Source organism: Sceloporus undulatus, chromosome 5 (assembly GCF_019175285.1).
Source record: "Sceloporus undulatus isolate JIND9_A2432 ecotype Alabama chromosome 5, SceUnd_v1.1, whole genome shotgun sequence".
Taxonomy (NCBI): Eukaryota; Metazoa; Chordata; class Lepidosauria; order Squamata; family Phrynosomatidae; genus Sceloporus; species Sceloporus undulatus.
In genome coordinates, this window is record NC_056526.1 from 80,817,858 (window position 1) to 80,828,145 (window position 10,288).

The 10,288-nt window shown below is 45.2% G+C and overlaps 1 protein-coding gene across 4 annotated transcripts in view; it reads left to right on the forward strand.

Annotated features, from left to right (window-relative positions):
* The first annotated feature begins 627 nt into the window (after positions 1-627).
* The window catches only part of CELSR1 (cadherin EGF LAG seven-pass G-type receptor 1), a 194,362-nt gene continuing 184,701 nt past the window's right edge, over positions 628-10,288 (forward strand). For all 4 annotated transcript variants that reach the window (XM_042467337.1, XM_042467340.1, XM_042467341.1 and 1 more), the window contains exon 1: positions 628-5,264. In XM_042467337.1, the coding sequence (XP_042323271.1) occupies positions 1,613-5,264 (3,652 nt within the window). In that variant the 5' untranslated portion in view covers positions 628-1,612. The remainder of the gene's footprint in view (positions 5,265-10,288) is intronic.

Below are 10,288 nucleotides of genomic sequence, written 5' to 3' on the forward strand. Positions count from 1 at the left end.
TCAGCCTTAGAGCAATGCAAGGACAAACCTCTTCTGAACAAATCTTGCCAAGAAAACCCAGTGATAGGGGTCAGCCTAAGTCAGAGTTGATTTGAAGCTGGATAATTTCAGCACAATGGATAAATGAAAGGAATAATTTAAACGTAGATTCAGACAAGGGTTTGTAGCTAGTCAAGGACGCTTTTAGGCGCTGAGCGCGCATGGTCAGAAGGGAGAATATTTGCCTGCCCAAAAGATGTCCTCTCCAGCCTAACATCTTTACTCAGGACTGAAACCACCTGCAGGCATCTGAGCAACATCTCCAATTGTTGGGTTGTTTCTTTCTCCTTTTGGGTTGGTAACTTCCCCCCTGAAGAAGAAGCCAGTGGAGCTTGGAAAGCTTGCAACAAGGATCTTGTTGCAATAAAAAAAGGGATCACTGATGGTTTTTAGTTGGGATTGGTGCAAAAAAGGTGGAGGCTGCATCCAGACTGGAGAAGAAGTGTGGCTGCAGCCTGCAGGGTCTGGGCTGCAATCTGGCTCTTGGGGTTGCAGTGGCGCCTCTTGGCCATCAGGGGGCGCCCTTGCACCGGAGGGAGCCTGGCTGTCCTGCCCCCTTCCTGGGCTCCTTCTTGGGGCTGTGAGCCAGTTCCCTCTGCCCTCCTCCTCCTCCTCCCTCCCAGTCCCTTCTTCCCCTCCGCAGGTGGCTCTTCTTCTGCGCGCAAAGAGCAGCCAGGCAGCTCCCCTCTCTCCTGGGAAGCGCCGGAGATCCGAAGAGAAGAAACTTCCCTCTTCGTTGGAGGAAAGAAGAAGAAGAAGAAGGAGAGGCAAGGGAGGCGAACTTTCCCCGGGCTTGCTTTCCCCTCCGATCCCCAGGGGCCAAGCGATTGGGAGGACTGGACCGCTCCTTCTTCCTCCCTTTGAAGCATCCAAGGACCGGGACCCTCGCTTCTTTCCCCGAAGGCAAGGAGGAGAAGGAGGAGAAGGAATCAGGGTCGGGAAGGAAGGGAAGGAGAGAGGGAGGAAAGAAGGAAATAAGAGAGGAAAAGAGGGAGGAGGGAGGGAGGAAAGAAGGAAAGGAAAAAAGAAGGAAGGAAGGAAAAGAAAGCAAGAAGGAAAGGAGGAGGGAGGGAAGGAAAGAAGGAAGGAAAGAAGGAGGAAGGAAAGGAGGGGTCCTGGGTGCAAAGAAGGGCTGATGCTGGAGGGGGGAAGAGGGGGGCAGAAAGAGCCAGGGATGGAGGGGGCTGCTAACCTTCCCCTCCTCCCTGGGGGGCCTTTGGAGGGCCTCTGAAGAGAAGCAGCGAGGAAGGAGGGGAGGCCGAGGGCTCCCCTGGGCAGCCCCTGGGAGCCGGGAAGCTGAGCTGCACCCATCCCCCTCCCCCCTCCTTTGAACCCCCAAAGCAAAGTCAGGGGAGGCTTTGGAGAGGGACGTTTTAGGGGAGCCCTCGCCAGCTCCCTTTTGGAGGAGAAGGGAAAAGAGGAGAAGCCAAGCCCCAGAAGAGCCGGGCAGGTGGGGGGGGGAGTCGTGGGGGTCCTCCTTCCCTCCAACCCTGGGCAGCCGGATGAGGAGCAGCCCAGAGGGGTGGATGGCTTGGGGAGACCCTCGGCCTCCTCCTCCTGCTCAGCCCCGGAGATGCTGCTCCGATGGCCAGCCTGGCTCTCCTGGGTGCTGCTGCTGCTGCTGGGGCTGGGCTTGCTGGGGCCAGGGTCTGCCTGGGAGCTCCACCTCAGGGACAGGGACAGGGCTGGGACCTTGCTGCTGGACCTCTCCCTGGGACCAGGCTGGTGCTGCGCCTTGGACCAGACCCGCTCTGCTTCGGAGCTGAGGGCAGCGGTGGAGGCCAGCCCCGACGGCAGGCTCAGGAGGAGCCCCAGGCCCTTGGAGTGCTTGCCCTGGGCACCCAGCCCTCAGCCCTTCTACCTCCTCCTGGCCTCCCCCGAGGGTGCCCTCCTCTCCCTCCGGCTGCCCGCCTTCCTCCATGGCCCTGGCTGCCTCCGGCGGAGGGCCGGAGAGGGCTGGCTCCATCCCCAACTCTCCAGCCTCCTCCCATTGAGGCAGCCCCTGCCCTCCCTGCTCTGCCTTCCCGCCAAAAAAGAGGGCCCTGGGGGTCTCTTGCTGGCTGCCCTCAGGTCCCTGACCAGTTTGCCTCAATGTCGCCGCCCTGATGGCCAGCCCTGGTCCTGCAAGGCCCAGGGAGGAGAAGGGAAGGGTCAGCCAATTCATGGCCACCCAAGAGAAACCGAGGGAGATATTAATGGCCAGCCCCACTCAGAGGCCACAAGCCACCTGCAGCTGCTGTGTCCCTTGAGGAGAAGCCCAGGGCTCCTCCTGCTAGACCTCAAGGCTGAGGGAGTCGGGAAAGATGAAGGAAAAGGCAGGAATGGAGAGGCAACCTTCCCACAGATAGGGGCAAGGGACGAGGGCAATTGGGATGTTGGCCCCCGTGGGCCCCGGAGAATGAGGAGCGTCAATAACCCACCCCAGTTCAGGTTGACCAACTACCAGGTCTCCATCGCGGAGAACCAGCCTGCAGACACGGCGGTCATCACGCTTGAGGCCCATGACCCAGATGAAGGGGAGGCCGGCCGGCTGGTGTACTCCATGGAGGCCTTCTTTGACAAGCGCTCTAACGACTTCTTTGCCATCGATGCCGAGACGGGAGTCGTGGTGACCACACGTAGCCTGGACCGGGAGACCAAAGACACCCATGTGCTTCAAGTGACGGCTACAGACCACGGCACCCCCCGCCACCGGTCGGCCACCACCTTTCTGACAGTGACTGTGAGCGACACCAACGACCACAGTCCGGTATTTGAGCAGCCCGAGTATCGAGAGAACATCAGAGAGAACCTGGAGGTTGGTTACGAGGTGCTGACCATCCGCGCCACGGACAAGGACGCACCCGACAATGCCAACCTGTTGTACCGTATTTTGGAACCGGGGGCTGGGGAAGGGGTTTTTGAGATTGACCCACACTCTGGTGTGGTGAGAACTTGTGCCCCTGTGGACCGAGAGGAGGTCTCAGAGTACCACCTTGTAGTAGAAGCCAACGACCAAGGCAAAGATCCTGGTCCTCGTAGTGCCACTGTCACAGTCCATATCACGGTGGAAGATGAGAATGACAATTCTCCGCAGTTCAGTGAGAAACGATACTTGGTACAAATCCCGGAGGACACCCCGATAAACAACCAAGTGCTCCAGGTGCAAGCCACCGACAGAGACCGTGGCAGCAATGCCCAGGTCCACTATAGCATTGTAAGTGGCAACCTCAAGGGCCAGTTCTACATCCATTCTTTCTCTGGCTCTATTGACTTGATCAACCCCTTGGACTATGAGACTATCCGAGAATACACCCTGAGAATCAAAGCCCAGGATGGGGGAAGGCCTCCACAGATCAATTCCAGTGGAATGGTGTCCATCCAAATATTAGATGTAAACGATAATGCCCCCATTTTTGTAAGCACCCCCTTTCAAGCCACAGTACTGGAGAATGTGCCTTTGGGCTATTCAGTGTTACATATTCAGGCAGTAGATGCTGACTCAGGGGATAATGCTCGCTTGGAATACAGACTCATTGAGTTGGCTTATTCATCTGCTCTGGTAGCCGCTGGTGGAGATGTGAGTTTTCCATTCCAGATTAACAACAGTACTGGGTGGATTACAGTGTCAGCTGAGCTTGATCGGGAGACTGTGGAGAATTACCACTTTGGAGTAGAGGCCAGGGACCACGGAGTGCCTGTCATGACTTCTTCTGCCAGTGTGTCCATTACTGTCCTCGATGTCAATGATAACAGCCCTACTTTCACTGAAAAGGTTTATCACCTCAGGCTTAATGAGGATGCTACAGTAGGTAGCAGTGTCTTGGCCCTGACGGCAGTAGACAAAGATGTCAACAGTGTGGTGACCTACCAGATCACTAGTGGTAACACAAGAAACCGTTTTGCTATCACCAGTCAGAGTGCAGGTGGACTGATCACTCTGGCCTTGCCCCTGGATTACAAGCAGGAGAGGCAGTATGTGCTGACAGTCACTGCTTCGGATGGAACTCTATTTGACACTGTCCAAGTCTTCATCAATGTCACAGATGCCAACACACACCGACCAGTTTTCCAGAGTTCCCACTACACAGTGAGTGTCAGTGAAGATAAGCCTGTTGGTACATCCATTGTAACAATTGTTGCCACTGATGAGGATACTGGGGAGAATGCTAGGATCACTTATGTTCTGGAGGACAGCATCCCTCAGTTCCGCATTGACCCTGACACAGGCACAATCACAACTCTTATGGAGCTAGACTATGAGGACCAAGCCTCTTATACATTGGCAATTACAGCCCAGGATAATGGGATTCCTCAGAAATCCGACACCACCTATGTGGAGATACTCATTCTGGATGCCAATGACAATGTGCCCCGTTTCCTCCGTGACCGCTACCAGGGCACAGTCTTTGAAGACGTGCCCCTTTCTACCAGTGTCTTGCAGGTGTCTGCCACCGACCGTGACTCAGGACCTAATGGCCGCCTCCTTTACACTTTCCAGGGTGGTGATGATGGTGATGGAGATTTTTACATTGAAGCCACATCAGGAGTAATACGGACGTTACGCAAGCTGGATCGTGAAAATGTGGCTGTCTATAGCCTGCGGGCTTTTGCTGTGGATAGGGGCAGCCCACCCCTCAAAGCCTCAGTGGACATCCAGGTTACAGTATTGGATATCAATGATAACCCACCTGTTTTTGAACAAGATGAGTTTGACATCTATGTGGAGGAAAACAGCCCTGTTGGTTCTATTGTGGCCCGGATCAGTGCAGTAGATCCAGATGAGGGAACGAATGCACAGATTATGTATCAGATTGTGGAAGGGAACATCCCTGAGGTCTTCCAACTTGATCTTCTCAACGGTGATCTTACAGCCCTGATGGACCTGGATTACGAGAGCCAGACAGAATATGTAATTGTGGTACAAGCTACTTCCGCCCCTCTTGTGAGCCGAGCCACTGTCCACATACGCTTGCGAGATCAGAATGACAACCCACCTGTTTTACAAGACTTCCAGATTCTTTTTAACAATTATGTCACCAACAAGTCAAACAGCTTCCCATCTGGAGTGATTGGCAAAGTCCCTGCTCATGACCCTGATATATCTGACCGCCTTGACTACACCTTTGTCCAGGGCAATGAGTTAAACCTGCTGCTTTTGGACTCTGCCACCGGAGAGCTGAAGCTCAGCCGCGATCTAGACAACAACAGACCCCTGGAGGCCATCATGAAAGTTTCAGTTTCAGGTAAGCTAGTATTTTTGATTATCAGAATTGATAGATAAAGGTGGGTCAGAGTTTTGTTTCTTGGCCTAAGATTCTGGCATAGGGAAAGTAAACCTTTGATTTTTAATTTCTTAAAAAATGTGATGAGTGGGGCAGGAGGCAGCATGGGATAGAAAAGCCTTAGAAATGTTCAAAGCTGTTTTGTTTTAATTTGACCTTTCTTTAATTCTGTTGTGAAATGTAACCAATCATACTGTGGCCCTCAGAAGCTTTTTCTGTATTGGTAGATAAACTTAACATAAGTGTATACATCTTTGTTGCTTAACAGTAAGGTATATTTTGAGTTAAATGTGAAGCCTATGTTGTGTGTTTTCAAATCATTTCTGATTTATGGCAACCTTAAGGTGAATATATCACAGGGTTTTCTTAGTATAATTTATTCAAAGGGGGTTTGTTCAAAGTTTGCCACAGCCTCCACTAGCATCAATTTGACATCTTATCCAAAGGTCAGTTATCCAGAGAAAAGTCAGAGGAAATTTCCCCAACTTTCTCAACAGTAAAGACCCTGTGTTGGAATACTTCTTAGAGACACTTGTGGATAGCTGCATCGGTTAGAGCATATGCTGTATTAGATGTGCATCTTATATCACTGAAGCACCATGATGTTTTATAATGTTGATGTGGAATATATAAAGCATTTAATTAATCTCTTTTGTGTTATCATTTTAAGTCCCAAATTGATCAATGTGAATGGACATGCTTGTGTTAGTAAAGAGAAGCAGAAGACTTGGCAGAATCACTACCGGTTGTACATCTGTTGCCATTGTTTCCAGACACATCTTAGTAAGAGGATAAAACTTCAAGGCCAAATTCCATAGCATCCTGTTTGATGATTAACACAGCAGATTCTGCTTAGCCAAAATGAATCTAAGTGCATTTGCTATATTAATGAGGATTAGGCTGATGTTACTGTTGAAAGAACAGTGCAGATCTAAAGTAGAGAAAAGAAAGAGCATTATTCACATACCCCATTAAATGGATTTCTAGAAGTATTTTGGGGGCAATATTTGATCCCAAGAGGAAGAAGAAAAAAAACTCTGAAAGAATAGTCTTGCTAGTCCAGAGCTGTAGTAAAAAAGTAGTCATAAAGTGCAGTGACATTTAAAATCTGAAGGGCAGGAAAAGGCAAGCCCATTTGTACTAAAGTTTGTGCATGTACGTATTTTGTTGCTTTTATGTTCTTAAAACTATTCTGTTGGAATCTAGGAGACTTAAAAGTGTTTAACTTTGGCCAGACTTCATCTCCTGATAAACATAATTGGGCATTCATTTTCATTGATAAGACCTGTTTAATCAGATTTGATGGTTGATTCCAAGGCTTATCTCTGCACATTATTTTGAAGAGATGGGTAATATAATGGTTCTGTCAAAGCTGAATGTGAATGCTGCTTTATAATTTCTTAATAGGATGCCTCCTGAAAGCTAAGGAATGATTAGTTAAAGTTGCCAGAAGTGTTCTCAGTGGCAACAGCATGTGTGATTGTCAGGTGATGGGGACAGATGTCTGATGGTTATGTCCATCATGCTTTGCTTCTGAGTTTCCTGTGCACAGCTAGTTAGCTGCTTTTGGAAAAAACTGACCTTTTTTGATTCACCTACATTTAACTGAGCAAATGCTTTTTTAAATAAATGATGTATCCGTAATAGTGGACATGTGCTATTATGTCATATACTTACCATATGCATTTGGTTGGCCGCCGTAGAACAGAATGCTGGATTAGAAAGGACTTCAGCCTTACCCAACAGAGCTCTTATGTTCTTACACACTGTAACAGCATGTCTTTACTTTGTTAGCAATTCTAATATTTTTGCAAGTGATAAATTTTATTCATACCTCATTTCACAATTCAGTGTTTTGAATAACCTATAAAAATAATGCTTATAAAGAACTTGCTCCTTTCTTTTGAACTGTGGAATTGTTCTAAATTATTATAGCTCATTCTGTGATCAATAATGTAGTGTTTGCACACTTGTTCTGCTGCCTTTTCATTGCAGATCTCCTAAGGACTGCAACACTTTCTGACCTTTTGAGATGGCATTGTGAACAGTATCTTATTAGTGATGCTTTTCACTCCCAGTTGTCTTTTCACTTTTGTGAGAATGGGCCTCAGTATGTGTAAATAGTATGTTGGGATGTGTTTCCTTTTGGCTGGTTTATGTTGAGACATTACTCAAATTAGTCTGCTTCTGTCAACACCTAATTAGAAGGCAGTATTGTAAAGAAAAGGCCACACTTAGATCAGTGGAACAAGTCACATAGAAAACAGAATACTCAGTCCTGTTTGCAGGACTAGTGAAAGTGACGCTAATACCCATGACTGAAATTAATACTGATTTCTATTTGATGACTGACTTCAATTTTATGCGGAACCTCAAAAATGAGTAATTGTGGTTAGCATATGTGTTACTTCCACATCAGTTAAAGATTCCTAGAGGTAATACATGTTAGTTGATTCTGGAGGCTTGCAGTGACATGCATTTGTGATATATATGGTCATCATCAAGTTGAACCAACTGACAGACAATAATAAATCCTTATTCAAAGGTAATTGATAAAAAATGGGCCATGTAACAAAATTCACACCATGCTACTCAGAAAGCATGGTATTCAAGGAAGTATACAAAAAAGGCATAATGTACTGTATTCTCACTGTAACCATTCTGTCAATTTTAATAAATATAACAACAACATCTGCAGATTCTAATGGGTGAACATAAAGAGAATGTTTTAATGTATATCACTATCAAAGGCAATCTGAATATGCTAAAGTGGAGTACCTTAGGTACTTAAGTCCATTGACTTCAGTAATCTCTGGATTTTACCTGTTGGTTTGCCATATTGTCCTAAACAGCTCCCGTTTTTAGACTAAGATAAGGTCTTCTTCATATATGAAAGTTACTGCAAGGAAAACATTCCATATAATGGGCATTGTACAATTGATTATTAGGTTTTGGTACATCTACATGTGCCTAATTCTGTTGTACAGGTGCACTTAAATGAAATGCTATACTTAAGTATGGAATTATCACACAAGTCAGTTCTCTGATATATGGTCCTGTTATCCTGATCTTCTCCCCATATAGAAACATAAGGAAGAAACATGCTGGTCAGGCTAAAACCCATCTATTCTGTCCACACAGTAGCCAAGCAATTGCCTTTGGGAAATCCACAAGCAGAAGTGAATGCAATGGCATCCTCTTGTTTGTGTTTCTCAACAACTGGTATAAAAGGAAGCACATTGTCACCAATACAGCAGATAACAAATTGGCATCAGCAAGTTTACACTAAATGAATGTATTCAATTACCATTTGAAAACCATCCAGTTTGGTGAGCTTCTACTAGCTTGCCACAGTTCAACTACACACACTATATAAAAGCTGACTTCCCTCTTACCTAATATTTTCCCTGTCTCATAATTCTAGAACCTAGGATCATCCACTGAAAAGTATCCTATCTCCTTTTTCAATACTGTGCATACTTTTGTACCCTTCTGTTGTATTTTTTTGCCTTGTTTCTAGGATAAATAACCTTTCCTTATAGAAGAATTAATCCAGACCCTTAATTATTTTGATATCTGCTTTCTGCACCTTCTCTGGCTCTAAAATATCTAATGCAACTGGTCTTGGCCCACTTTTTAGAATACCTTTAATACAAGTTTTAAGAAGTTGGTATTGCCAAGTAATGTTAAATGAAAATGTATGAATATCACTTTAGTCCCATTAGTGAGTTGTAAAGTTACTAAAATAAAAAATATATTTGCTCTGAAGTATTCATTACCTGAAAACAACAAGAAAGCTGACTAACCTTAATAAACTACATGAGACCACAGGATTCATTGGCCACAGGATGTGAAACTTTGTCAAGCTGAAACTTGCCCTTGTGATGAAATAATTCATTATAGGAGAACTACATGTGAATCATATTATTGCAATAATTTTAAATTGTAGACAATTTGTAAGGATCTCACTGAAAAATATTACATTTACAAAAGTTTGGCATATAGTTGGATTATTATTTTCTTCTTATATTTTGACTTCTTATTTGTTCCTTGATTTTAAAGGAATTACTATCTATAGTAGGGAGGACAAAACAAGCAAGTGTTAAGTGAAGTTGTTGTAGAATTTGGAAAATGTATTGGAATTGTTATGATATTACCATCGTTGTTAAGTGCCTTCAAGTCATATCTGACTTATGGTGACCCTAAGGCGACCCAATCATAGGTGTTTCTTGGCAAGATTTGTCCAGAGTGGACTTGCCTTTGCCTTGTCTTTGAGGCTGAGAGAATGTGATTTGCTCAATGTCACTCATGGGGGGGGGTGAGTTTATGACTAAGCAGGGATTTGAACTCTGCTCAAACCACTCTACTACACTGGTCCTCGTTATATTATTATGCTAGTTGTCATGATACAGCAACCACTAGATTTAAAATCAAGCAACACAGTATTTTGTAGTCTATGCCTGACATAACTCAAAAGACAGGACATGACAGCTAGCATGATAACATGATAGTCGTCATGTCCTGTATTTTTAATTATGTCAGGCATAGACTTTAAAATGCTTTGTTGCTTGATTTTAAATCTATTGGTTGCGGTATCATTTTGAAACAGACTCTAGAAAACTTGAACTGGGGTTTGAGTGCTGGGCTAGGACACTGGGAGTCTAAGGTTTGAATCCTTACTTGGCCATGAAAAACCTACTGGGTAACCTTAAGCAAGTCACAGTGTCTCAGCCTCAGGGAAGGCAAGGGCAGCCACCATCTGAACAAATTCTGACAAGAAATCCCCATGTCTGCTTTACTTTATTGTTATTATTTATATGTATTATACTAATTTCTTAGATTGTACACCATGGGCAGGTTTACTTTATTTTATTTTTTGTATGTACAGTGCTGTGTAAATCTACAGTGCTATATAAATAAAGCATAATAATAATAATAATAATAATAATAATAATAATAATAATAATAATAATAATAATAATAAT